The sequence below is a fragment of the Saccharomycopsis crataegensis genome (assembly GCF_037102585.1).
Source record: "Saccharomycopsis crataegensis DNA, jcf7180000000073, whole genome shotgun sequence".
NCBI lineage: Eukaryota > Fungi > Ascomycota > Saccharomycetes > Ascoideales > Saccharomycopsidaceae > Saccharomycopsis > Saccharomycopsis crataegensis.
In genome coordinates this window covers 1,033,501-1,059,586 of record NW_027043820.1, presented here as the reverse complement: position 1 = coordinate 1,059,586, position 26,086 = coordinate 1,033,501, and the positions used below count along the sequence as shown (strand labels likewise).

The 26,086-nt window shown below is 35.8% G+C and overlaps 14 protein-coding genes across 14 annotated transcripts; 6 read left to right on the top strand and 8 right to left on the bottom strand. All coding sequences in view use genetic code 12, as the record gives it.

Annotated features, from left to right (window-relative positions):
• Window positions 1-9: 9 nt before the first annotated feature.
• Window positions 10-2,895, top strand: DASC09_012260 (Eis1 protein; the record flags this gene model as incomplete). The annotated part of the gene is made up of 1 exon (XM_064994829.1): window positions 10-2,895. The coding sequence occupies one exon, from the start codon at window positions 10-12 to the stop codon at window positions 2,893-2,895; it is 2,886 nt and encodes a 961-aa protein (XP_064850901.1).
• Window positions 2,896-3,407: 512 nt separating this feature from the next.
• Window positions 3,408-6,800, top strand: DASC09_012250 (Zn(II)2Cys6 transcription factor; the record flags this gene model as incomplete). The annotated part of the gene is made up of 1 exon (XM_064994828.1): window positions 3,408-6,800. One exon carries the CDS (start codon window positions 3,408-3,410, stop codon window positions 6,798-6,800), a length of 3,393 nt encoding a protein of 1,130 aa, XP_064850900.1.
• A 604-nt stretch (window positions 6,801-7,404) lies between these two features.
• On the top strand, window positions 7,405-8,374 carry PEX11 (Pex11p; the record flags this gene model as incomplete). Its single annotated transcript, XM_064994827.1, has 2 exons — window positions 7,405-7,486; window positions 7,737-8,374. The coding sequence occupies 2 exons, from the start codon at window positions 7,405-7,407 to the stop codon at window positions 8,372-8,374; spliced, it is 720 nt and encodes a 239-aa protein (XP_064850899.1).
• Window positions 8,375-8,634: 260 nt separating this feature from the next.
• Window positions 8,635-11,307, bottom strand: SEC15 (Rab GTPase-binding exocyst subunit SEC15; the record flags this gene model as incomplete). Its single annotated transcript, XM_064994826.1, has 1 exon — window positions 8,635-11,307. One exon carries the CDS (start codon window positions 11,305-11,307, stop codon window positions 8,635-8,637), a length of 2,673 nt encoding a protein of 890 aa, XP_064850898.1.
• A 689-nt stretch (window positions 11,308-11,996) lies between these two features.
• CSM3 (Csm3p) lies at window positions 11,997-13,286 on the top strand (the record flags this gene model as incomplete). The annotated part of the gene is made up of 1 exon (XM_064994825.1): window positions 11,997-13,286. One exon carries the CDS (start codon window positions 11,997-11,999, stop codon window positions 13,284-13,286), a length of 1,290 nt encoding a protein of 429 aa, XP_064850897.1.
• A 214-nt stretch (window positions 13,287-13,500) lies between these two features.
• Window positions 13,501-13,962, bottom strand: DASC09_012210 (CoA-binding protein; the record flags this gene model as incomplete). The annotated part of the gene is made up of 1 exon (XM_064994824.1): window positions 13,501-13,962. The coding sequence occupies one exon, from the start codon at window positions 13,960-13,962 to the stop codon at window positions 13,501-13,503; it is 462 nt and encodes a 153-aa protein (XP_064850896.1).
• Window positions 13,963-14,276: 314 nt separating this feature from the next.
• On the top strand, window positions 14,277-14,876 carry DASC09_012200 (Tim17/Tim22/Tim23/Pmp24 family protein; the record flags this gene model as incomplete). The annotated part of the gene is made up of 1 exon (XM_064994823.1): window positions 14,277-14,876. The coding sequence occupies one exon, from the start codon at window positions 14,277-14,279 to the stop codon at window positions 14,874-14,876; it is 600 nt and encodes a 199-aa protein (XP_064850895.1).
• Window positions 14,877-15,444: 568 nt separating this feature from the next.
• On the bottom strand, window positions 15,445-16,229 carry DASC09_012190 (aminoacyl-tRNA hydrolase; the record flags this gene model as incomplete). The annotated part of the gene is made up of 2 exons (XM_064994822.1): window positions 15,445-16,087; window positions 16,201-16,229. 2 exons carry the CDS (start codon window positions 16,227-16,229, stop codon window positions 15,445-15,447), a joined length of 672 nt encoding a protein of 223 aa, XP_064850894.1.
• Window positions 16,230-19,268: 3,039 nt separating this feature from the next.
• Window positions 19,269-19,727, bottom strand: DASC09_012180 (LYR motif-containing protein 2; the record flags this gene model as incomplete). Its single annotated transcript, XM_064994821.1, has 2 exons — window positions 19,269-19,459; window positions 19,538-19,727. 2 exons carry the CDS (start codon window positions 19,725-19,727, stop codon window positions 19,269-19,271), a joined length of 381 nt encoding a protein of 126 aa, XP_064850893.1.
• A 726-nt stretch (window positions 19,728-20,453) lies between these two features.
• Window positions 20,454-20,873, top strand: DASC09_012170 (Mtc3 protein; the record flags this gene model as incomplete). Its single annotated transcript, XM_064994820.1, has 1 exon — window positions 20,454-20,873. One exon carries the CDS (start codon window positions 20,454-20,456, stop codon window positions 20,871-20,873), a length of 420 nt encoding a protein of 139 aa, XP_064850892.1.
• Window positions 20,874-21,103: 230 nt separating this feature from the next.
• BUD32 (serine/threonine protein kinase BUD32) lies at window positions 21,104-22,087 on the bottom strand (the record flags this gene model as incomplete). The annotated part of the gene is made up of 1 exon (XM_064994819.1): window positions 21,104-22,087. The coding sequence occupies one exon, from the start codon at window positions 22,085-22,087 to the stop codon at window positions 21,104-21,106; it is 984 nt and encodes a 327-aa protein (XP_064850891.1).
• A 111-nt stretch (window positions 22,088-22,198) lies between these two features.
• DASC09_012150 (uncharacterized protein) lies at window positions 22,199-22,718 on the bottom strand (the record flags this gene model as incomplete). The annotated part of the gene is made up of 2 exons (XM_064994818.1): window positions 22,199-22,647; window positions 22,703-22,718. The coding sequence occupies 2 exons, from the start codon at window positions 22,716-22,718 to the stop codon at window positions 22,199-22,201; spliced, it is 465 nt and encodes a 154-aa protein (XP_064850890.1).
• A 342-nt stretch (window positions 22,719-23,060) lies between these two features.
• Window positions 23,061-23,902, bottom strand: DASC09_012140 (uncharacterized protein; the record flags this gene model as incomplete). The annotated part of the gene is made up of 3 exons (XM_064994817.1): window positions 23,061-23,190; window positions 23,278-23,336; window positions 23,405-23,902. The coding sequence occupies 3 exons, from the start codon at window positions 23,900-23,902 to the stop codon at window positions 23,061-23,063; spliced, it is 687 nt and encodes a 228-aa protein (XP_064850889.1).
• Window positions 23,903-24,405: 503 nt separating this feature from the next.
• ERV41 (Erv41p) lies at window positions 24,406-25,508 on the bottom strand (the record flags this gene model as incomplete). Its single annotated transcript, XM_064994816.1, has 2 exons — window positions 24,406-25,382; window positions 25,454-25,508. 2 exons carry the CDS (start codon window positions 25,506-25,508, stop codon window positions 24,406-24,408), a joined length of 1,032 nt encoding a protein of 343 aa, XP_064850888.1.
• Between the last annotated feature and the right edge of the window lie 578 nt (window positions 25,509-26,086).

Sequence of the window (26,086 nt, the reverse complement as noted above, 5' to 3'; positions counted from 1 at the left end):
AAACTTATCATGTCCACTGTGACCCCGACAAAGCCGAAAGTTTACAAGAAGCAGGGCGCACCGTTATCCGAGGCTGCCCAATACCAGGCCAAGCTCAAGCTGGGTGTCTACAACAACCCAAACCGTGGATCAATTGGATTAGCAAGCTCTAAAGCGTCTGGTGCAAAGGCAGCGCTCCTTGCTGCCAAGGCAGATCTCTCAATTCATGGGTATGAGCATAGTATATCCCCTGAAGCTGCCACTGCTGCCCTTGCTGCTCGTTCTCATATTCCTAAAGTTGAAACTCTTAAATCTCCTTCTTCAGCAACATACAGTTTATCACCAGCTGCTGCCAGTAAATTATTGTCAAGTAACGCTGTGGTTGTCAATCAATCTTCGAAAGTGACTTTCGAAGATGCGTCATCCCAGCTTTCCAAGTCAGCAGCATCCAACGCCAAAATTCCACAATATGAAAAAGGTAGTGTAGCTGATGAGTCTGGGTATTCTTCTAAAGCAGCAAGATCTTCTTTGCAACATAAGAGTTCGTTTGCTTCGGACGGGTTGGTCTCTTCTCCAACTAAGAGTATTACCAGCATTAATTATGAGAAAATCCAATCTGTGGCTAGACAGTCTGCCAGTGAAGCCATTCACAATCGTACAACCCCAGTGGCCTCCCCTTCCCGCCATGGATTGACTTCTTTAGCTGGATCGCCATATATGAATAGCCAAACTTCGGCGGTTGGTGGGAGTATAGACTTTTCGAAATTGACTCAGCGTGCGTCCCTGAATGCTTCTAAATATATGGCCGTGAATCCATCATTAACTTCTCAAAGTTCTAAATATGTTCTTGATCAAAGCGTTAATGCCAGCTCCCCTACTGAAGGTGCTTCACGTGCAATGTCACAAAATAGCTCTTTAGCATCCAAGGCACAGGTTGGTGATACCTCCCGTTATTCTAAGATTGATTCTAAGGTGTTGAGCTTAGCAAGGTCTAATGCAGCAAAGACTATAGCTGATATTGATAAATCATCCAGTGAAAGTTATGTTTATCTGAATGTCGATTATAATGCCCAAGCAATCACTATTGCCCGTCAACGTGCTGAAGAACGTGCTGCTGGTCACAGAGCAGGGGAATACAATTTAGGAGGCGGCTTATATATGCCGTTTGATGAAGTTGAGGCAATTGCCCGTAAGTTTGTGGCTCCAGTTTTGGCTGATATTGACTTAAAGACTACCGAGCAACGGAAGCTTGATGAGGAATATGCCCAAGAGCAAGCCAGGTTAAAGGAGGAAAAATCGGCTCATGAAGAACATTTGAAGGCAAAGAAACTTGAAAAGAAGACTTTACTTAATCAAGAGAGCGCTTCTCACAAAGCTGAGATTTCGAAGGAGAAGGACGAATACAATGCCAAGAAAACAGAATTGGAAAGATTGAAGGAACAAGAATTGGCTACTCAAAAGAACATTTTGAAAGAAGTTGAAGAAAAGCATTCATTGACTATGGAACAGTTGGCCAAGGAGAAGGAAGTTGAAAATGATAAACTATACCAAGAATTGACCGCATTCAAGACCGAAAAAGAAGATGAATTGAAAAAAATGAATGATGAATTAACTGCGGAATTACAACCAATTGTGGAAAAATTGGATGAGCAAAAGAAGTTGTACAACGAACTATCTGACGAGCATGAAGCATTGGAAGAAATTGCTAGATTGGCGGAAGAAAAGGTTAAGGCTGCTGAAGAAATCTTGGTGAAATCCAAGGCTCAATTATTGAGGTCTGAAAAGGGCTTGGAAGCTGCAGAATTGGACTTGTCCAAGGCAGAAGATGACACTGATAAAATGAAAGCTCAAGCAGAAGTTGATCGTTTGAAAGCAGAAGTTGAAAGAAAGATTACTGAATCCAAGCAGAGCCAAGCCGATACAAAGCTTGCTACCGATGAGCTCGAAAAGTCCAACCAAGACACTCTCAAGAATAAGAAAGAAATTGAATTGAAGAATGAGGCAATCAAGCTGTTGGAGCAAGAACGAGAATTTGCGACTATGAGACCTGGCTTGAACAATGAAAAGATTGCAGCACTAGAAGCAGAGATTTCAGAGTTGGGTAAGAGGCAAGAAGCATACAAGAAGAAGGAAGAGCGGAAAAAGTATGAAGAAGCTATCGCCGTGCATGAAGCCACTATTAAAGAATTGGAAAAAGAAAAGCAGGCGTTAATTGATAGAGAGAACGTAATTATCGCGGAATTGAAGAGCAGTGATGCTCATTGGAAAGAGATGAAGGAGAAATTTGAAGAATACAATGTGACGGATAGTGAAGGAGAAGGGGAAGAAGAAGAAAAGGAACAAAAGAGGAGTGAAGTGTCAGCTGCTGCGTCTGAAGGCGGTAGTTCTGAGGTAACTAAATCCAAACCAGAGGGATTTTTCAATAAAATGATTCAAATTACCAAATCTCCAAAGATCATCAACACTGGAGTATCTAATAAATCTCTAAATGTTCAAGAAGAGGCCAGTGATGGCTCCCCGGTTAAGAGAAAACGTGGCTTTAGTTTGGGTGCGATGTTCAAGAAGGATTCGACTGCTGGCAATGCTGCAACAGCAACTGCAGATGCTGCCACAAAATCTACACCTCCGCCAGAGGTTAAAGGTTCGGATCCTCAACCTGTGATTGTTGATGGCGATGAAGCGGTCACCAATAATGCGAAAGGTGCCATTTCTGACAATGATTTGGATAGTGATGAAGAAGCGTACAATGAGGCCAAGCAAGTTGTTAAAGAGAAAGACGCCAATGAATTGGAGCACTCGTTTACTAACTTTAGTCAAGGGTCGGAAGTGGTTCGTGACCAAAAAGCTGAAATTGCTAACTTATTTGGTAAACCAGAAGAAGCTAAAGGGAAATCTTTTTTCACTGAAGATGTGTGATTAATCAGAGATTTCTGTGGCTCTGGCCTTTTTTTTTTTCTATGTTGTGTTTTATTTTGTATTTTTCACTTTTTGTGTTGATGATTTATATTTTATTCTTTTAATGTGTGTTTAATTATATTTTATATGCAATAATATTTCTTTTTGGTACTGATTGAGATTACGAGAGTTGTGTCGTACATAATGGGAGGGGTTTGTTTGCGGTGACCGAATGGGGTGCCCTGATTATCCAATCGGTTATGTAAGATAGTTGTACAACCACGGGGCTCTGTGCTGATACCCCACAATATCTGCCACCAAATGTCCCTTTTTGTGAGGTTTCCAGGACCGGGTTATGTCAAAATTCCAATTACGGCTGAATAAATGATGGGGTCCTCGGTGGTGATGACACCCGTTGCACCGACAATACATAAATATATATGTATATATATATATATATATATGTTACCACATTTCGTGTAAGGCAAAACCAAGGATTAATTCAATAGCCACATTGACCCCAAACTTTCCCAATGGTACCCCTAAATACACCAAAGCCTTCTTCTTCTTCTTCTTCAACCAAACCAAAACGCAAAAGGTCCCGGTTTGGTTGCAACAATTGCAAGAAAATGAAAATTAAATGTGATGAAATAAAACCGCAATGTACCAATTGTCAAAAATCAAAAAAGCACTTCAATAAATGCGATTACTCCATCAAGCTATCCTGGGGTGGTAGGCCTTATAAGAACGAAACCAGAAAGAAAGCAATGCGGAATTGTGGGTTTCCTTGCCCTGAAAATTCACTAAAGGAAACCGCTTCCCATAAACCATCATCATTATCATTTAACTTTGAAACCATTTCTCCAAAGAAAAGAACAACCGCCCAAGCAAAAGCTAAGGTGCAGATTCTGCCCGTCAAATATGTATTCGTCAGTGAAAATGAGGGGATTTATGAAGAATATCATGGGGGTGTAGGAAGCAGTTCCAACCCAGTGGCCCTGAAAAGATACATTCTGGTATCCACAAAATGTAAAAAGATTCCCACGGTTAATCCTAAACTACACCAGTCTGTTTCTGGTTATTTTGAGTGTTTTCCAACTTCTCTTGACCTTGGTTCATTGGATGATGATGATGATAATAATAATGATGATGGGGATTCTATTGATCTTGAACAACCACTTTCTAAGCGGAGCCGTTTCAGCCTTAACAATCCGTATGATGAGTTTCCTATCATCCCTACAGATTCGGAATCTTCTTTGATGAGTAATCGTAGTGTCACCCAGTCTTGTAATGGCTCCATCAAGACCAGCAGGACAAGTGTTGATATAGGATTTTCCAGCAAATTTTCCACCGCTCAGCATCTCACAAATGAAAATTTGGACTCTTATAGAATAATCAGGACCCATACACAACATCCCGATCTGTGTGATACCTCCAACCATGGGTCTGATTCAGTAATTGATGATGCTTTCCGGTACGATTACTCTAATTTTGCCGAAATATTGGCTAAAGCGGAGCAGTATGAAGAGAATTCCACGAAAAATTGTTCGTTTTCTTATCATCATCATCAACACGACATTATTATCAGCGAGCCATATCATGATAACTCGAACAGCTGCCAAATTGTATCGAATAATAACGATACCCAGAAACCAAATCAGACCTCAAATTCCCAGCAATCAATAACTGCATGCAATTCGCAATTTGATTCTTTCTTGCTGTACAACGCGATGAATATTGACTTACAGGATCATTCCACTTACGAAATCATCAAGCCAGGCCTCAAGTCCCTCATCACAATGTTTCTATGGAAAGTTGGTGCCACATTACCACAGTTTTCTGAATCAACTATAGGAAGTTTGGTCAACCAATTACTTTTTCCTAGTTATAAATTAGAACCAAGCACTGCAAGTCAATTCATGGCAATTAAACATGGCAATAAGTTTATGGGTGGGAAAATTAGTAATGAGAGTGCGGCTTACAACTTGAAAGAAAAGAAAACTAGCTTAATGGGTATTGAAAATTTCTTTACTGATTTGAACATTGGTGATTTCCTTAACCATGAATTATTTGATATTAATGAGCCGCAATCATCAAATATTTCAATTCCATTTACTGAATCAGATGATTTCTTTTCGACTCTGTCGAATTTCACTGGCGTTACTGGTGCCAATGGTGGCATATTGAATAATAATGCCTGTGCATTATCAAAGACTAGTGATAATATTATCGGTTATTCTGATTATGTTGATATCTATTCATTTGCTCCAGTCGGTGTAATGTTGCTTGATTCTCGAATAAATGACGGTGACGAAATGTATCAGAAAGATATTTCCTCGGTTTATGATAACCCAAATTCTGTGATGCATTATTATATCCGGGCTAATTTTGAGGTTTCCATTGTTCCATTACCAGACTTGCTAAGAAACGTCAAGTATTACCGAGAATTGTTCCATTTTTATATAAATTGTGCTACGGATTGCATGCTTAATTGCAATGACGAATTTTATGCTAAATTAAACTTTGATAATTCTTCGTCGTGCTTGATCGAAAAAAATCCATTCAAGTATCAACTTCCTGCCATTGCCTTTGAAAACCAGGGGATATTGAGCATGTTACTTGCGATTTCTGCGGCTTTGCTTCAATTCAAGCGTAACTGTTCAAATTTAAATCTTGGGGAACTAGATCAGCTGCACGCCAGTGCTAGAACGTTGGCAAATTTGGGTATCGCAAATAATTCAATATCCAAGTACAATTATCATAAACCAATAATCCAAAACTTGGTGTCTCGTGCATTTTTAGAATTGACGCTGAACTTATCTCTGAATGAGAGCCATCAAGAGAGTATGGTGATTATTTATTTAGTTACTTATCTTGAAAAAATCACCTGCAAAGAATTGCACTGGAAATTGCTTGATTATGATCTTGATTTGGTATTTACGGCCATGGAGTTTAATTTGGAAATTCTTACTGCTGACTTACAGGATGTTGTTGTGAATTATATTGGTTGTTCAAGTTCCAGTGGCCAGCTTGATCATTTCTTGGAATTTTTGATAACTTGGTTTTCTACATTGACAGTTGTTTCAGGATGCATGTTCAAAGTCACTAATGTTAGCCGTGAAGCGATTTATAAAGAAGATTCTTTGATTTTGAAACCAGATATGTTTGGTGGTGATTATTGTGTTGAGTCCCTGACCTCAAATATGAATATGGTGGGTCTTGATGTCTCACTCGTTGGAGAATTACTCAAGATTATGCAATTATCTAAAGAGAAGCTACAGTTGGTCAATAAGTTCCGTGCCTCCCGGTATAAAAGCTCGTTGAAACTTCTGGATATTTTCAATATGAACTCTGGGTTGATTGCTGAAGCGTTAGTCTTGAACAAAAAGGCAGTTTCCAAACTCAACAATGTGCTATCCAAATTAGATGGCGAAATTTTGAAGAAAAAGCAAAATCTTGTTCCAAATGGCGATAATCTGAAAATTAATGATTCAATTGCCTGTTTGGAAGTATTGAAATCCACCAATAAGCTTCATGTGTATTCTGCTTTATTGATCTTGTATCGCCGAGTAATCATGATTCCGCGAGATTCGGAAATTGCTCAGAAATTTAGCACAGAAATCTTGAACTTATCATTTGAGTTACCTAAAAAACTTGATTTCATCTCTTCATCTTCCTCTTCGTTGAATAATTCTGTTGCCACAATGTTTAATAGTTGTCTTAATTTTGCTATTGTTTGCGGAGCGGTGGATACCTTGAATTATGATTTCAAGCGACAAGCTATGTTGAAAATATTTGAACTTAGCAAAGGAACTTTCAATTTGAACTCGTTCTTAGCTTTTGAAATTATTCAAGAAAATTGTGAAAATGGAATGCCATTATCAGAGATCATATGGAACAGGAACTTTTTGGCGTTTCTTTCATGAGCATTTCCCCCCCTCCCCCTCGAATCGCGTTATTTTAGAACATAGATATAAACTTGGTGTTTTAATGTTTTGCTATACAATAGATCTACTAAACCTTTTCTATTTCTTTTTCCTTTTCTTTTTTTCTTGTTTGTATTGTCACTGTATTGGTATACCCATATTCCTGCTGCTATAGTCAGTTTATTAATACTTGCTTTCATAGTTCTATCTAGCTTTATAAATATCTTAATTGATTCAGTTCCTTTTTTTTTTTTCTTTTTGGTATTGTTTTTTTCTTTTGTTTCAATAGACAAGGGTAAATTTGTTTTGCAATAGGCATCGCTATGGTTGTGGTGTGTCTCTCCACTCTTCCATCAAGAGACACAATTCTAACGGCATAAGATCCGGGGCATGCGCTGTAAATGCAAATGCAAAAAAAAGTGGCCGATCAATGACTTGTGGGGATAAAAGGAAGGGTGTGTGCCCATCATGTATTATTCATTTATATATATATATATATTGCACCACCGAGAAAATGCGGAATTACATCCTCGCAAATTCATTATTTTATCTTAAACATTATTTGCCAAGCCATTTGAAGAAATTGTCCTAAAGGCTTCCTATCATGACCTACCAAAAAGTTGACTACCGGGTCGTCACCCATAATGCTTGTTTGCTCAAATTGGTGCGACTACTAGCAAAAACAGGTGAGTATCAATGATCCATTGCATTCCTTCCAAGAGCATATATCCACGATAATGTTATTTTATCTTGTATGTTACAACCAAAGATTAATATCAAATCACAATAATATACATACCATTCTGATGTTTTGACCTCATTTTACCAAGCTTTTATTTTTCTGTCTCTCTTTCTTTATTCATTTTCAAGTTTGGCTCCTAAAAAAAAAGTGCAAAAATCATTTATGAACCAGTTACTAACTGTTTTTTTACTCAGCGGGTCGCGATAAGATCTTCCGTTGTATCCAATACCTTTCCCGCTTCTTGGCCTACTATTTCTCCACCATCGGGTTACTCGACCATTCCCGGCTTTCTAAATCGGTATCTGGTGATTTATCATTTATCCGCAAAGCATTCCGTTTCCTTAAACCTTTGGAGCATTTGGTGAGTCTCGGAAAAGTCCTTGATGCTGCTACGTCTGTTGATCCGATCTCCCGCACGGTGTCTGCTTTTCGAGATTCCACCTTCATTGCGTATTTATTCTTTGACCAGGTGATGTTCTTCAAGACTTTGAAACTTATCGATGGTAAATCGTTTCCTAATGCCGCAATCCTCTCTGGTCGTCTATGGGCATTAGCCATCGGGTTGGGAATTGTCAACGATGTGAAAAATTGGTACGATGCCAGTAGTCATTTGCGACAACTTGAAACTCATAAGGACGGGAAAAATGCAGAGATAACTCACGCAATTAAAAGCAAAAAATACGCGGCCAAAAGAAAACTTTTATGGGACTCGTTGGATCTCTTTGTCGCTTTGAACTCGGGTAAATTATTACATTCAAATGAGGGAAAAATTGCCCTTGCGGGTACAGCGACCTCGGTAATGGGTTTACAAGATGTCTGGAATGCTGCTTAATGGGTCAGCAACTTTTAGTATATATATTATGAATGATATTTCTCTTTTATTAGAACTGAATAATTTCTGGGATCGTATTATAATACTTGGAAAATACAGTTTGTTGAAATTAGTTAGTTACATTTAAGCACAAAAAATAAAAAGATCCATTAAGCTTTCAAACAAAACGAATAAATGAAAAATATAAAATAAAGAGAAGAGAAAAAATGCCATTTTTTTTTTCTTATGGGAGCTTGTTTCTTAATGCATCATCAAACACACTATTTGCTTGGATTTCTAAACTTATAGAATCTGGAAAAATTCATAGATGAAGGACTCTTAATCACGGATGGCATTGTAAGACCATTATTTTCCGACCCTGAAATAGAACCATGATCATAACCTCCCATGTCAGGCGATCCTGGTTTGAACTGACTCTGGATTTCTCCAATGGTTCTCCCGTTAATCCTTAATTTATTCAATAACTGTGCCCCCAAATCATAGTCCACTTTGCTGTATTTCTCAGATTTGAAATTTCTAAACTCTTCAAATGATCCGTTCTTCAATAATAAAAGGATTTGTCGCAACTCTTCGAATTTACCTCTGAGTTTACTACTATTGTTGGCATCTTCTTCCTCACGCAATTCATCAAGAATATTCTCAATGTAACTCAAATCAGAATCGAAATTGAGAATAGAAACGTCTGTGATCAATGGAGAATCCTTGAGTACTGCTTTAAAGTTATCGGCAAGAATATCAAATGTACGGTAAATCAACAAATTAAGCACTTGCGCTGGTAAATTGCTAAACGTCGAACTAAACATCGCTTTCAAGAACTCCCCTAATTCAATAATATACATTGATGGTTCGTTATTGGTTATCGTGGTCTCGAAATCGAAATCAATCATTTCCATCAATTGCATAACCTTACCATCGACCATTTCAAACAATTTGTTTTCCGCATTCTTTTTAATTTCTTTAAATATCTGGGTTGAGTTGAGTATGAAATTTTTCTGTGGCAAACTTTTGATCAAATTGATATTAATGGACATCGATGAGCTTGATGGGTTGTTGTTGGCAACCATAGCATTAAAGGAAGTCAAAAGCTTGGAAACTTCATGAGATGAAATGTAAAAAAAATCCAAATTGATTAAATTCTGGGCAATTTCTTCACGATTAGTGGAGTTCACTTTTTCTTTCAAGTGTTTACCGATTTTGTTGCTCATCAATTCATCGAGAGAGCTGATTAATAACTGACTCAATAGTTTATAATTCTTATTATAAATGTTAAATTCCAAAAATTGTAAAGATTTATTGACAAAGGAACGAACCTGTGCACAGGTCATTGGGTATAGTTGAGAAAATGGTAAATGTTTTGGAAATTCGTTTGACTTAGGATCATGACGACCACTGGCAGGTGGATCTATAGGAGAAATTGGAACAACATCGGGATTATCCGTTTGATACCAACTGACTGCCAAAACTTTTTTGTAAAGTGTCATATCATTGATTCTCATTGGCATGGAATCATCCTCGTATAATGAAATTTTGAATTCTTCTTCAAAGTTGTTAAGAAGAATCTTCTGGAACTTTTTAAATAATAAAATGAGAATTTCGTCGTACACCTTTTTGATAGAAAATCCATAATTTTCCATCAATTTGATGAAAATCCCCACAGTTTGTTTCAATTCCACTAATTCATCAATATTATCGTTCGAGACGCTTTCAATATGTGAAGCCAATACCGGGATCAATTTATCGGCCACTGATTCCCACAAATTGGCGGTTGCTTCTGCTGCTCTCAATTTGAAATGAGTGTTTTTATTAATAATCAGGTCAACGATGAAAAACGCTGAAAGCTTGAATAAGAATTCTTTAATGGACCCTGCATCTTTAAAGGAGCTACTATTAGCAACAGTATTAGCTGCTGCAGTATTATTGGTCTTGAGGATTTGATAAAATAATCTATCCTTTCTGGTAGTAAGCTCTTTGAGGTATTTGCTTCGAAGGTCATCGAGTTCATCAATAGACTCATAAATTAAAAGAGCATCGTAGATTGGATTTAATGGGATTTTAATATATTCATTATTGAGTGGATTCAACTTGGTGCTGGAATCACTAAGTCTAATGGTCAATTCAATAGGAGAGTTCAACGAAAACTCTTTCAAAATTTCATTAAGATCAGAATTCTTATTGGAATTAATTCGCTGATACCATTTTTCCATTAATTTTTCGGTATAACTGAACAAAACTTCTCCCATATTGATGAAATTCTTATCCAAATGAGTCATTAGTTTCCGAACGCTTTCAAAACTCTTCAGTTTGATTAAATTCGTGAGAATTGGTATCGACTGATAGATTTGCATGGAAAATTTAAACTGATTGATATCGCTGTTTTTAAGATGAACATTTTTCAAATCATCGAGATTCTTTAAAGCAATGAAAAACTTCTCCTTTTTAATTAAATCATGGACTTTGTTACTCAACTCTAACATTTGTAATGAGGAATTGATCAAATCTACTGATTGGTTGATTTTATTTGAATTATTTTTCAAGGCGAGGTATTTTTTCTTTTTTTCAATTAACTTCGAGCCGTTATTCTCTAATATTGAGCTGATTTCGCTGATTTCTCCTTGGAGTTGTGCACTGGATGCCTTAATTTTGGAAATATTGGTTACTGATTTCAAAATATCATTTTCTGATTCTTTGCAAATTTGTTCAAGATTGCGAGATTTCTCATGAGAAATATCTTCCAAACTAATCACTAAATCATCGAGAGAGTCATCGGAAACAAGAGCACTTTTGATAATTGGTGCCAATTGTTCGAGATATTCTGATGAGTTGATGTTCGTAAGTCTGTGCAATTGATCCGAATTGTCGCGAAAAATGCTGAAGATCTCATCATTCTCATCACCACCACTGCCAGAAACTGTTTCCGAGAGAGCGATATTCATGGCCCATCAATTTCTCAAATGTGGACTGAGAAAACTTTGTAAAAAAAAAAATAGCTTTAAAAGCTGGATAGACTATATTTGATCTGCCACTTATCTGATCAGTTAGCCCCTCTCCAATTCCGGTTTTTTTTTTTGTTACTCCATGTGGGTGTCCTCAAGGGTACAGTGGTGCGGCGGGGCTCGCTAACCACTTTTTGACATGTATTGCGATTATTCCACCATTGGTTGCTGGAAAGAAGACTGTTTATATGGTGATACCATTTAATGGGTAATAGGTTATCTTCCAAAAAAAATGCTTGCTGGTCTGCAAGCTTGAAGAAAACATTATTTTGTTTATTTATAACATGATTTCTCAATCAGGCTGATTGCTTTTCTTTTTTCCATTTATTTGGCGTAAACGGCTGGTGTGATCCAATAGAAAGCAATACGTATATTTAAATACCTCCTCAAAAGAATAAGGCTATTTATGTCGATAATGTCGATAAATAGTCTTTGGAAAATGGAAAGATACTGATAAAGGAAAAGATGTTGAGATATTGCGTTTAGTACGCAAATCACGTGCATACCCAGAGTGAGATCAAAAAAAATGCATGAAGCGCGTCGCGTAAGGAATAATCTGCAATTACGGTAACAATTATCTCTGAAAGGATTGAAGTACCGTGGATAGTAAACGTTATCTAAAAATCAATATGGAAGATCTTTTTGAACAAGATGGTTTCGTCACTGTGAGACAACCCGAGCTGTCAAAACAGCAAGAGCAACAGGAAACCGCATTTGATGATGAACCGCTATTTGTGACCGAGGATGCATTTGAGGAGAATAATACGGAGTCTCAGTTTCCAACCACCGAACCTATATCAAATACACAATATGACCCATTGGAAATGAGTATTCAGGTAAATAGCAATAGTACAGGAGGCAACGGCAAAGAAGAAGACGACATCCTAGGGTTTGATAATGTCAATATTAAAACTCGAAGAAAAGTGGTTTCTTTATCGGAAGATCAACTCCTATCAAACCATGGGTTACCATATATCAAAAGAAATCTTGAAAAAAGAGTCAAGTTCCAATCTTCCACTAGAATCTCCAAATCTACCAACAAGAAACACGTATCGTTTACCACGGAGTACGATAATGCCACAAAATTATTGCAATTCTATCAATTATGGGCCCATAAGGTTTTCCCAAAGGCCAATTTTGAAAATTTCTTGCAGATCTGTTACACCAAGCATTCGCTTTCCAAGGGAAGGGTATTAAGTTACAGACGGCAGTGCATTAGTGACGAGCAAGACCGATTATTTAATCGCCATATGGAGGAGAATCAGGCTCTTGTAAGTGAAGAAGGAATAGCGAATCAAGAAACTAATAACGTTAGTCATGCTAATGATGATGGTAGCAGTGAGAAGAGAAAAGATGATGGTCCGAATAGCACAAACAATGACAACGCCTTTAGTGATACTGAGATGAATAATGTTGTAATAAGACGCTCGAATGGATTATTTGTTCAAGAAAGTGATGATGAAGGTGATGATAGACAATCCATTACACCTCCTTTAACTGGCACTACTGGTAATAATGATAATGAAAATTTACGAGAGCGTGAAGGCACACAAGAGAAAAAGAAGACCAGATCTAATGGTCTTTTTGTGGATGATGATGATGATGATGATGATGATGGAGGAGCTATTTCTCGTGAAGTACAAACCACACATGGTAATAGTGTAGCAGCCCCTCCAGAGAATTTGATAATTTCGACGAGTGAAACCCAGCAGTCACATTCAGCTCCCAAACCTGCTGCTAATGATGCTGACGACTTTGATGATGACTTTGACGATGACGAACTTATTTCACAGCTCGATGAAAAATCAAAACTGAAGGCTACATCTCTGGCCCCAGAACATCCTGATGATATGACTATGTTCGATGAAGATCAAGTAGATGAAGATGAAATGGCAGTCCTTAGAGAAATGGGTTTATAAAGTGCCCCATAATATGCATCTTACGATATAGCTATATGAACGCCTGGTATGACTCAAACGATATCTTTTCTTTGCCACCGTAGACTTCTTAAAAAATCATAGTTATAAAAAAACCAAAAGAAAATGATGGAAAAAAAAAGAGAGAAAGAGAAATAGCACAATTGGTGATATGTTAAAGAGACAGTTCACTTCATAAAAATAATGTACAATACTCCTATAGTTTAGCCTCGCTAATCCCAAAATCGCCATTCACTAGTATACAATCATTACCGATAATTGTGTCTACTTTTAAATCCTCCTTAGACTTTCTAATGATCTCGCTATTATAGCTTCCTGGCTGGAACCAAAACGCCTTTAATTTTCCATCGCTATTGTATCCTTTCTCAATCAACTCTTGAATAATATTTAGTGTAACATTTGGTGCCGTGATAAAAGAGACGCTAAATCCATCAATAGCTTGGTTTTCATTCAAATTCTCTAAATTCAAGGCATCAGTGATTGAAGCACATGTATTCACCCCGAGAATTGACTTACTGGTTGGGTTGATTGGAATCACTGGAAGTGACCGAGTTAAATACCAATTTAAGACTTTATAGCCAAACTTATCTGGGTTACTTGAGGCGCCAACAACAATGAATTGTCTTGAGGAGCTGAAAAATTGTCCTAAGGCAGTCATTGATGTACATTTAATAAATCATTAGTTTCAATCAAATACTGTTTGGCACAAGAAGCTGTGTCAATATTAACAGGCTAATCATCTGTCAATCATTCCCCGGTGCTTCTAACCTTATAATTTCTTGAAATGTTTGGGTGTTAAGGTTTTTGGGTGTATTTGAAAAAAACGAAATCTAATTGGCAGAAAATCTCACTATTACAAAATTAATTTGAAAGAACTTCTGGTAGTGATTACCAGAAAGTGCATGCTCTGAGGAATCTTCAGTCAGTAAGACAAGCGGAGTTTAAAGGAAAAAAAAAATAACAGGAGAAAAAATGTCTGAAGCACAAGATCAACAACCGAAGAGTACCAAGTTATACACCCCAACCTTCCGTGTGCAGCTCAACAAGCCATTCCAGCCTGTTGATGCCATCGAAGTCGCTACCAATGCTGGTATTGGTGGTCTTCTTGTAAGTTCTGTGTTCGCTGCTGGTTACAACTCCCTTAATAAATCCCAAGCCCCAGCCTTCCACAGAATTCGTTTGTCAGGCGTTCTTGTTGGTGCCGTTACCGTGTCTGCTGCCGCCTACTCATTTATTGAAGCCCTTTCAGGAAACTTGAGACAAAAAAATGATGGTGTGAACGCCTTCTACGGTGGTCTTGTCTCGGGTTCTATCATTGGTTCCGTCTCTAAAAATGTCGCCAAAACTGTGGGCTGCGGTTTCGCTTTTGGTTGTATTATGGGTCTAGTGTCTTGGGGTGGTCAAAGTGTCACTGGGTTGGGTAAAGATTCTCCATATGATTCCATAGATAAATCCGAACCAGTTCCAAAGCTCTTTGGTGAAAAGCAAGGTGTTTGGGATGCTGCTTATAGAAGACCAATGTCTCAAACCATTGAAATGTTGGGTGAAGACAGCATCGCTTTGAAGAAATGAATGAAATAGTAAATGATAATTTATTCTTTTTTATTCTTATTCAATTCTTTTGGTCACTCCTCCCTGCTTTCCTCAGTTCGTTATTATTTCAAACTCCTCAATTAGTATTGCCTGCATTGTTCCATTACGTATCATGAATCTATAATTTTGGTTGAAAGAGAAATGTATATTACTATCTTTCATTATTATTCTGAAGATGTCCTCATTATTCTGAAGATATCTTCTTCATCCCCAACTTTTTTCATACAATCATCCTGGTGGTTAATATAATCATATCACATATTACAAAAGAAAATAACGTTCTATCCAGTATGGTGTCATTGTAAAATATTAGTGTAAAATAATGTAAAATAATGTCCTCATGCAAAGAAATGAAAAAAAAAAATTAAAAAATTCTCTAATCTAAATGAAATAACTCCCAAAGACTTATGTCAAGATGTATAGTGGTCATATAATATAGTAAATTCAATGCGAATTTAAACAGTGCAAGTGGTAGAATCAGAAGTAAACACAAGATAAAAACAAACAAAAGAATATTGAGATATTAGTAGTTATCAACAACAACGCCCTAATCATCAATATAATTCCCTTCCAACATTTGCTCAAGGTATCCACAAACATCAATCACCACATCTTCATAAACAATTTGCAACTCATGCGTTGGGATTCGGCTCAAAACATAATTTGATATGGAATTTTGATCTCTGGATTCTGGTCTACCAATTCCCACAGAAATACTCAAGAAGTTCCCACCCATTGCAGTTCTAATAGACTTCAAGCCATTATGGCCTCTTGGGCTGGAATTCTTTAGTCTAACTTGTGATTTACCAACCGGTAAAGATAATTCGTCATTAATAATAACTAATACCGGATCATAACCTTCACTAAGCTTCTGGCGTCTTAAAATTTGCCAATTTCGCGATATTGATCCACCAGATATATTCATTTGAGTCTCAGATTTGTATAAAATTACCGGATAACTTGGAGATCCGGAAACAACACAGTTTTTTAGTGATGGTGATCTGGTCCAACTGTGGAATCCCAAATATTCTCTAATTTTATCAAGCACAATATGGCCCATATTATGGCGAGTGTAAGCATAACGTGCACCAGGATTCCCAACGGAACAAATAACTAAGTAAGGATTCGACATTCTATTTGAATTTTTCAGTGTTGTAATAATATCAATAATGTAAACAAAGGTATTAAACCTGAAATGTTGTGACACTTTTCAAGCAGAATTGGATTAGCCCGAAAATATTGTTAGTTTTACAAACTTTCATTCAGTGGGTATCACAAAAAGGAATATTATCAAGCTTTATACGGAGTATGCCAAGGCACATCAAACAGCATTGTTCGGGAGTTCGTATTTGACCTTCATTAGAAATACTCACAATATATCGTCATCTTTTTTTAGAGTCGAATTTTTGGGCACAAAATTTTTCCTCCGACATGCAGCCCTTTCCAAAATTAGTCAGAAACTTTGAGCTTCAAAAGCAAAGCAAAAGTAATCAGCACCACGCGAACGTGGTATCTCATGTCCTATGGCTATTCCCTTAAATTGGCTTCATAGATCTCAAACTGATAATACTAAAATAGGTTATATTTTACGGTAGCCGTACCCGTATCCTTGTTTTCGCAGCGACCCCCCGCCACCTCGTTTGATGATTATGATATCAAATGCAAATCATTGAAACGAATCTGTAGGTCCATAAAACGAATGCAAAAAAATACAGGCATATAATTACTTCCCTGAATCAATGTTTGAGTATGATGATAATTAATCAATTAATTGGTTGATCAACCGACGTTTCTATATAAGTATATATCACCAGTGATAAGCAAAAATTTACGAGTGCAAGCTTCTCCTAAGTCTTAACTTATCTACATGAATTAAAAAGCAAGCTTGATTATTTTTGAAAACCAAAACCTTTAGTTGTTGATTCTATAAAAAAAAATAAGAAAATTTAACTAACATTTAAACTTATGTAGTGGTGATGCGTAGACCGGGAATCGAACCCGGGGCTCAACTATGGCAAAGTTGAATTTTACCACTAAACCATCCACGCCACGTGATAGTATTAGATTTTTTAGTAACCAAGATCACTTAAATTTCTAACTGTTACCCGGCCACAATAATTAACCTCAAAAACGCATAAAAAGATTTTTTCATAATAATAGGGTTTTTCACCATTAACAGTTTTCCCTTAACAATTTAATTTTCAAACTACGTTAGGTAGTTTATGAGATATATAGTTATATAATTAATTAATATATTAAAAAGGGGTGTAAGGGTGTACACCCCAAATTTTGTCTTCAAAGAAAAAACCCCGGCCAAAAAACAGCTACAGCAACAGTTCATTGAATCTGAGACCATCGAGGAAACTGAACGTTATCAAAGAACAAAATTGGAGTATGATTTAAGACACTCCCAGGAAGTCATTTATATCAACTCTAATGATAATGAAATTGTCATCCCTGTAAGCTTTTTTCCTGATTTTCCTCTGCCAGACGACAGATTCAAAAAAAGGAAAATGTCATTCATCAATCATATCAATGAGTTTTTACAAATCAGCACTGAAACCACAACTTATAAACCAAAAATTGTGATTGACGAAAATTTTGAACGTCATTTAATTGAAATCGAAGTTCAAACTAGTAACATGGATGCTTTAAATGACATATTGGAGTACCACTTCCAACAGCATAAGATTCCAAAAGATGCCTTTAATTTTGTTGATTTGCAAGCTTGCAAAACATCTGACCCTTTCCAAAGAAATAGATTATATGGTATGATAAGCTTGGAAAAAGATGCAGAACTATCAATTATCTCATCCAAGGTTTTGAAAATCAAATTATTGACCCATTGTTTCTATTGTACTAGTTGTGGTTCCAGGAAACATACCAAGTTCTCTTGTCCTGAGCGGAACTGTATCATCTGCAAAAAACCAGGCCACATTGGACCAGAATGCCCGATTAAACGTCATTCTAAGAAAACCAAGATCACCCCAAAGAGCAAGTTTACATAATTATATACTTATGAGAATTATTATAAATCCAAATTATTTTTTAAAAAAAAAAACACCCCTCATTTTCATGATTTTTTAATTTATTGATTTGATTTGACCTCTTTGGTTTATTTGGTTTTATTATTTTCTTTTCTCATTATTTTTTATTAATTTTTACTATTCCCCGCAGGATTATTATGGTCACTGTTTTTAAAATACTTAGCATTTGAGATATAGTACCAACACACATTTACAAATACCACCATAATATGAACTGTATACTAACGAGTCACAGAGGTTCTAAATAACATGTAAGCCAGGCGCATGAGCCGGTCTGTAGAAATAATCATTATTAATAAAAACTGTAATTTATTCCTCTATTGCTCAGTTCATGAATCTCCTAGTGATGGGTAACTTACTAGCGAATTCATATCATTACTCCAAATTGCACCTTTTTCATTAATAATCTTGATTATTGGTTTGTTTGTTTGTTTTTTTTTATTTTTATTTTTTACCTGTGATGTGATTAATCCTTAAAGCAAAGAGTATGGTTTTTTGAGAAATTTATAGTATTTTATTTTATCTATTAGAAGAACCGGCGTAGTGGACCTGGCTTGTATGTTGCGAGAACCTCTCTCTGTGACTTATTAATATATAATTCATCCAATCATTCAATATCAAGTTATTTAATCAAATACTTACGAAATTACATATAAATTGAAATTATTCAAGAAAAAATAAATGATTTACTTCTCATATCCTAGTTAATCACGGCGTATCCAAAGGTGGTCTGCTGAAGCGTTCAAAGAAAAGCCTAGCCCGCTACTCATTAAAATATGATATTTTTTACTAGCGTTGGATCCAGTACATGGTAGCCTAGCATAATACGTATTTAACAAGGGACACAAGATCAATTTTAATAAATATTTTCATCATTTAAGCAATATGAATATCAAACCAATATATAATGTCCTTAAAGCACTTTGGCAAAAATATGCTCAAATAGCACTGGTTAAAACCAATAAGCAATAATTAGATGCATCTAACAGAATATAATTTTATGGGGCAAAAACAGTTATATGTACCGATATTTCAAGTCATTCAACGCATATTGCATTATTTTATCTTCTTGTGCAACACTGACAGGCTTTTATTGGTGAAATGCTAGACCATCACTAATAAGGATGCTTAATTTGCCAAACCAAAGAGTAAGAGATAAAGAGGGAGAGAACGCCTATCAAGTGGAAAATTCAGTTTATAAAGAAGGACAACTAATAAAGTTACTTTAGAACCATTTAGTAATAAGTTTATTTCGTAAAATGGCAATGTTTTAATGTGTATGTACAGATACTAGATAATTAATTTCTCCATTTTGACTAAATCATCACTTGATATCATTGAAATCAATATTTATTGGAAAGGAGAAGCCAATCCCTTTGCAAGTATCCCTAAACTGATTTTGTCCCATTGAAAGTAAGTATCTCTTCTCATGTTTGTCACTAACATTTTTGGAAACTAGAAATTCTCCTTTAGCATATTCAATAAGTTCCTTGGCCATCAATTTATCAGGGGCTTCTAGTGTAATATGTCAGTATATTGAGAGTACGTAATCAGAATATTTTCTTTTTTTTTCACAAATGATACCACACTTACGGTTGGCAGCTCTCACTATGGCTCGATATAACTTGAATACCTTTCTTTGAAACATGAAGTCTTCAAGCGATGGAATTGATTTATCATCCCATGGTCGGTTTTTTCTCTTGGGAATTGTTGAAGCTTTCACATTTCCTATACGAGGACCATTTGAATAATATCTTGAGAAATGTTTGAGAGCTCTAAGCATAATTGCACCAAACTGAAGTTATATATCATCGCCGAAACCTTGATGACCATTTTGTTGAATGAAAAATATAAGCACTCTAAATCATGCATAATCACATGGGTACCCTCGAAACTCAGCAAAGCGTTCTAAGCGAAAGGTGAATCAAGCCAGCTATTGCCTCTGAAGATCAGTGTTTCAAATTAATTACTATTACTTGGGAATTGCAAATGAATACTATTTGGATTTGTTGTTCCAGTTCAATGGGGGTAATGACAAATAGGTAGATAGATTGCTGCGCCCTACTGGGAAAAGAACAACGACAACCAGTTAAAGATGAGAAGAGCAGACACCAATAAATGAATATTTCTAGAAGAGGCAAAGACCCCGGTAACATATAATTTCAGGAAAAATCGTCACAGGGTAGGAAACTCTTTTGAAAAACTGGGGAAGCGTTTACGTCGTCTATGTTACTTTGTTTCCCTTTTCAGTAAATATCTGCCCAAATAAACCAAGATTAACAAAATAATACTAAATTATATAACTCAGTAGTAGTTTAAGTAAGATCTAATGAATATTGTTTTGTTATGCTTTGTAAGTGTTCTGGTTGACAAATATTCAACTCCCCGGAACTGCAAAAATTCCGACTAAAAAAAAAATAAAAAAAATAAAGAAAACAATTTAGAAAGTGGAGGCTGCGTGCTCACCACATCAATTTCATTAAACACCAGAAATATTAAAACCAGAAAAATGAATAGATCATTAATAAGATTAATAAGCTTTCAGCCTTCTATATTTTCAACAGGCACTAGATTGAATGCTCAAAGGTGCATCTCAACCCATAATTTTCAAAATATTCAGCAAACATGGGTGAACTTGACTGAAGATGAACAGGATCAAATTCTCGATCATCTAGCATTCAAGCAAGAAGAAAATTGGAATGATATGTCCAACGAAGAAAAGAAGGCTTCTTATTTCATTTCTTATGGCCCTTGGGGGCCAAGAACTGTCGGAGGTAATAATGCCTCGACTGTCAGTGGCAGAGTTATTGGAGCACTAACTGGTTCAATTATCCTGATTGCTTTGGGATTGTCTATATATAACTATACTATTGATCAAGAGAAGTTGGATGAATTCAACAAATATGAACAAATTAATCCGGAAAATTAGAGCACACAGGACACAAAACAAAAAATACCCTCCTCGATCTGCACTTACAATTTCATTTGACAGGTTTTAATACTAGTTTTTAAACACACTTTCCTTTTCCTTTATTTCCAAGCTGATGATAATGATAAATAAATAGCACAAATTAATGATTTTATATCACAAAAATAAGAGACACATGTAAAAATAGAACAAAAAAATAAAAAAATAAAAAAATAGGGCACATCTTTCGTTCACCCAATCATGGATCTCTTTCTGCCTCTTAGTCTAACGGCTTCTAGTCTTTTATAAATTTCGCGATGTTTAACCCTGTATGGTTTGGCAGCATTTTCTCGTTTACCCTTCATCTCGTAAGCTAATTCATAACCCTCTAATACCCATTTTGAATAATCCTTTGAGAAAAGTGGATGTGTACTTTCCAAAGCCTTCTCCAACACATATAAATCAACAGCTTTATCTTCAGTCAAGCTGGACTGTGAAGAAAGGCCAAAATCTATAAGATATGGAATATATAAAGGCTGTAGTTCATCATTATTATTCTCGGAATCATATTTCTTTAGAATAATATTAGAGGAGGTCAAATCACCGTGAATAACATCAAACATGTGCATATTTCCCAACTGAATACCGGTAAGTACAAGTAAATCCTTTATTTTCAGATTTAAAGCCACTACTTCACGCTCAATTTCTCTTGAAGCAACAATACTCTGACAATTATGAACCGTTAACTTTTCACTCAACGAATCGGCAAAAGTCTTTTCCAACAACCAAAGATGGTTTTTCAAGGAAGAAGATTCGCCGTTTACCAATGTATCGTTGATATAATCCATAAAAATAAATCCATTGTACACATCCAACCCAATAAGCTTTGGGCAGTTGACACCCCCGTTGTTGATCACATAGTTCACAAGAGATCTATCAATCTTCTCACTATTTTTCTTCTTTTCCAATTTATTAAACTCAATCACTGAACTCTGGAAAAGTTTGAAAATAATTCTTGATTCAGAAGCGGTTCTTTGCTTAACAATTTGCAAGTCTAGTACTGGGTATCTGTAAAGTTTTCTTGGTCTATATTTCACAATAGTTGGGCAGTTTCTCTCATTTGAATATGGATGCTCATTAGCTAGAAATATAATTGCTTCAGCCCCCTGCGAAATTTTTTTTAGTTTGATATCTCCAAGAAGAGACTCTGCCTTTTCAATATTCGCAACTGACATTATCGAATATTGTTTGTTATTACCTCTATTACTATTGTAGGAAGCAGTAATCTAGTAGTCTGTTAGGAAAAAAAAAAAAAAAAAAGGATGCTTGAAAATCACACCCGGACATCAAGACGAAGGTGTGCTCTGGAAGATGTCACTGAGCTGATTCAACAGGGAAGAAGACGTAGAAACCGAATCAGAATTAGTGCCCGGATTTTTACTTTTTGTGTGTTTAGGTTGAAGAATTCCACCATTCGTATCCAAGTATCCTGGAGCATAATGCTTGATGTTTTCATCTAACCAGCTTTGATATTTTTCTTTATCGTCCTTATGGAACTGTTGGATATTTTCCTTAGTTCTCAAAAGTTCGTCTTTCCAAGATTGTATATCATTTGTCGTAGAGTGTTTTTTTAGTTCCTCTATATCCAGTGTACCATTATTATGATAGTTCGAGTAGTAGAGTGGGGCTGGCAACTGTGATGGTAAGGATTTGTAGGTTGGTGGTAATTTGACTAGTCTTGGAGGATTATAGAAAGGAGAAATTATAAGCGGGATTTCCCTTAATATATCATCGTCTATCGAGTGTTAGTAGCTAAAAACTTCAAGCGATAATTGGATAATAACACCTACAATTACCATTGCTCATTCTTGACTATTTATACTTGACATACAGATGGGTACGTATTCTTACGATGTCATTTTTTAAGAGCATTTATTAGATTTTGCGGAGCGTGTATATATTATTAGACGCACGCGGGATTATATCTCTGGTTCCTTGAGTCAGTTGAGATTATTGCTAAAGATCTCATGTCGGATAGAGATCATATATTACTATAGCATTATTTTTAAAATACCTCTCCGATATCCCAGAAAAAAAATATATTCCATTTATAAGCTGCAAAGGATGAGAATATCACTATTATTATCTCCATAAATCACCCAGACAATTCTCCAAGTAAAAGGTAAGTTCCAGGAACAGGAAAACATATCATTTCTTCTCCACAGTTTGTAAACCACAAATTGCATTCTTTATGATACCAACAGAGTTAATCAACTGTTGACGGTTATAGTTTACCTGTGATTCCTTTTGATCCATCCATTCGGCCCTTTGTTGAATTCTAAAGAAGATGGTTAGAATTAAAGAAGGTTATTGATTGATCACAATATCGAAAAAGAAAAAATAATACAAAAATGGTATAACATACCTTTGTAAGGCCTTACGATCATCAATATATAATGCTGCCTTGATCCACATGGATCTTTCCTATATTTTGGTGTTAGTATACTGTATTGCTTCTTTGCCTGCCAGATTTGAAAATGAGATATACTCACATGCTCTAATTCCTTAAATTCCATGTCAATTGATTCCATTTCACGCCCGTAATCCTCAAAAATTTCATCATATATCTTTCCAATTTTTTCCCAATCAAATGTTGGAAAGTTATTTGAGGTTGTCAACGAAGCGCTTTTAAGTTTATTAATCGACTCTTCAATTTCTAATTTAAATTTTTTAAGGGATGAATTATTTCCCGAAATCTTTGGAATTTCACTTATCATCAACTTCATCGATTTGAGATCATCAATTGACAAGAAATCACTTTCACTTTTTGCAGTGGATTTTATTTCAGAATTACCATTTTTCTTATTATCGTTGGCTATATTCATAGTAGTGATCTTTTTGCTTTTTAAAGCAGTTTCGACACCAGCGTTAAGTGATGAGGTGCTTCCAACATCGTAACCGCTAGATGCAGCAGAGGACTCTACTGGTATGGAATCCGCAAGCAAGGAGACAGTAATACTTTCTTTGGAGTTATCTAGATCAACAGACATTTTTAAATAAGAGTAGCTTTTTCGAACTAATTTTTATTTCTAAAAGTAACTTCTTTAAGTTGGAAATGGAATTCAACTATAACAAAAAAAAAAAAAAAAGAAACTGAAGAAAAATACCGATGTTGGAAAGGATATGCAGATGATGGTAGGCCAAAAGAGAGATCTTTCATTTAATTCAACTAATTTCGGTATCGAAATGATAACAATAAAAGAAGCAAGATAAAAATGGGTCGTGAATTATATAAAGTTAACTTCAATCTAAAGTGCTCATTCAGGATATAAAAATCTACGTGGACAGGTAGTCAAGTGTGCTTGAATATCAAAAACGAAAAAAGAAGTTCCCTTTCCACCTGAATTATCGCAGCAAATGATACCCATCTTTGTTAATGGGTAAAAAAATATGTTTTCTCAATTCCTAAACAAGTATCAATAATTGTCACCATATTGCAAAACAGGTTGAAGCATCTTTTTGTGGATGTTGTATAAACTTAATCAGAGGATAATCATGTAGCTAAAAACGTCGCAGCCTTCTCTTGACCTCTTCTTGCAACTTTCTTACCGAATAATAAAATAATCAATTTGTCGAATCCTCTGTATGCCCATCCAAAACAGATGATAAGACCACCGCAAATCGTTACAAGCCTAACAACAAAGGCAGTAAATGAAATTCTTTTATCTTCCACTATTAGTTTAATGGCCTCAAAGTCATATTTGAAGAAGATACCAGGCATTCCCAATCCTGGGTTATCGAACAGCTTTTCCTCTTCCGTTGAAGCATACTGATAAGTGTCAATCTCCACTCCCAATCTCTTATATAGTGTTGGAACAGCTGAGAGAAAGTATTGATAATTTTGAATGTTGGCATTCGTTGTTCTTGCAGTGAAATCAAGGGGATTCTGTAAAAACGGATAAAAATCACCAAAAGAAAATTCCGAAATAACATGGGAGAAGTTCAATGCCTGTGGAGGTACATTTGATCTAAAATCCCTATAGGTATATCCCTTTGCCGTTATATGGAAATCTCCCGACACTTTGGTCACTGGGATATTCCCGAAAATGTGACAGGCAGGAGCTCCTGAGTTTGGATCACTAATCCCAATTCTGAATTCCGCTAACAAACTTTCTTTCATAATTTCATCCATATCAGGAGTTACCACATGACGCTGATCGTTTAGCAAATATATTGAAGGAATGAAAAAATTGACACCTTCATAACTCAAATAGTCTGCAGCTAATGTTCTATCTCTAGTGAAGTCCAAAACATTTGTATGGAGAAAGTTGCAAGGCATTGCTACCACTATGTCAATATTAATATTCAATGAATCATCACCATTATTATCCACGGTAAAATTTCTATCCATGGTACCATCGAACCAATCTCCTATTTCAACATAGGCTATGAATAGCACAAAGATCATTAAGAAAATGGTGGACGATCCACCTCTTGATGACCTGACCGAGTGCTGTGTTGCAACTTTGGCTAAATATTTTTGTTAGTTTAGAAAGAAATATTGTATTAAAAACTAAAAAGAGTATATTGAAGGAACATACGAAACGCATCAAAGACTTTTATTCCCCCTGGCAGTTTACTTCTTCTCTCCTCCATGTTAATTTACGTGGGGTTATATTCTTTATGGGGTTCCAAAGCTCGGGAACATTTTTTTTTTTTTTTTCGATCGATATCGATATTCTATGTGCTGTTTTTTTTTATCCGATTTTGTTTCCCCTTGCATTCACCACATCTTTGAATTTTTTAAAAATTATAAAACAGGAATTGGTTAATTAGAATAAATTTGCCATTCTCAGAATCCAAGCAGGAAAAAGGTATTTACGTTCGCGAAATAGTATCTTACATTTTCATTCATGGTATATGCAAAGCATCTTATTGTGGAGTATATAAAAATATTCAGTTTAACATTGTGAACAATACTCTGTAACGGTTAGTAATTCAAGTAAATTAAGAAGTAGAAAGCTTGCTGAAATTTTTTAGGCTATCAATAAGCCGTGTTTGACTACTGTTTATTCAGATAGGAGCGAAAGACAATGGCTATTTTTTATCTTCAAGTATTCAATCAGTTGAACTATGCATTTATAAATCATCAGTTTAAACAGTAATCTCACAACTCAAAATTAAAGAAATGAAGAAGCTAAGACATACCAAATAAGAATATTTTGCATTTTTTT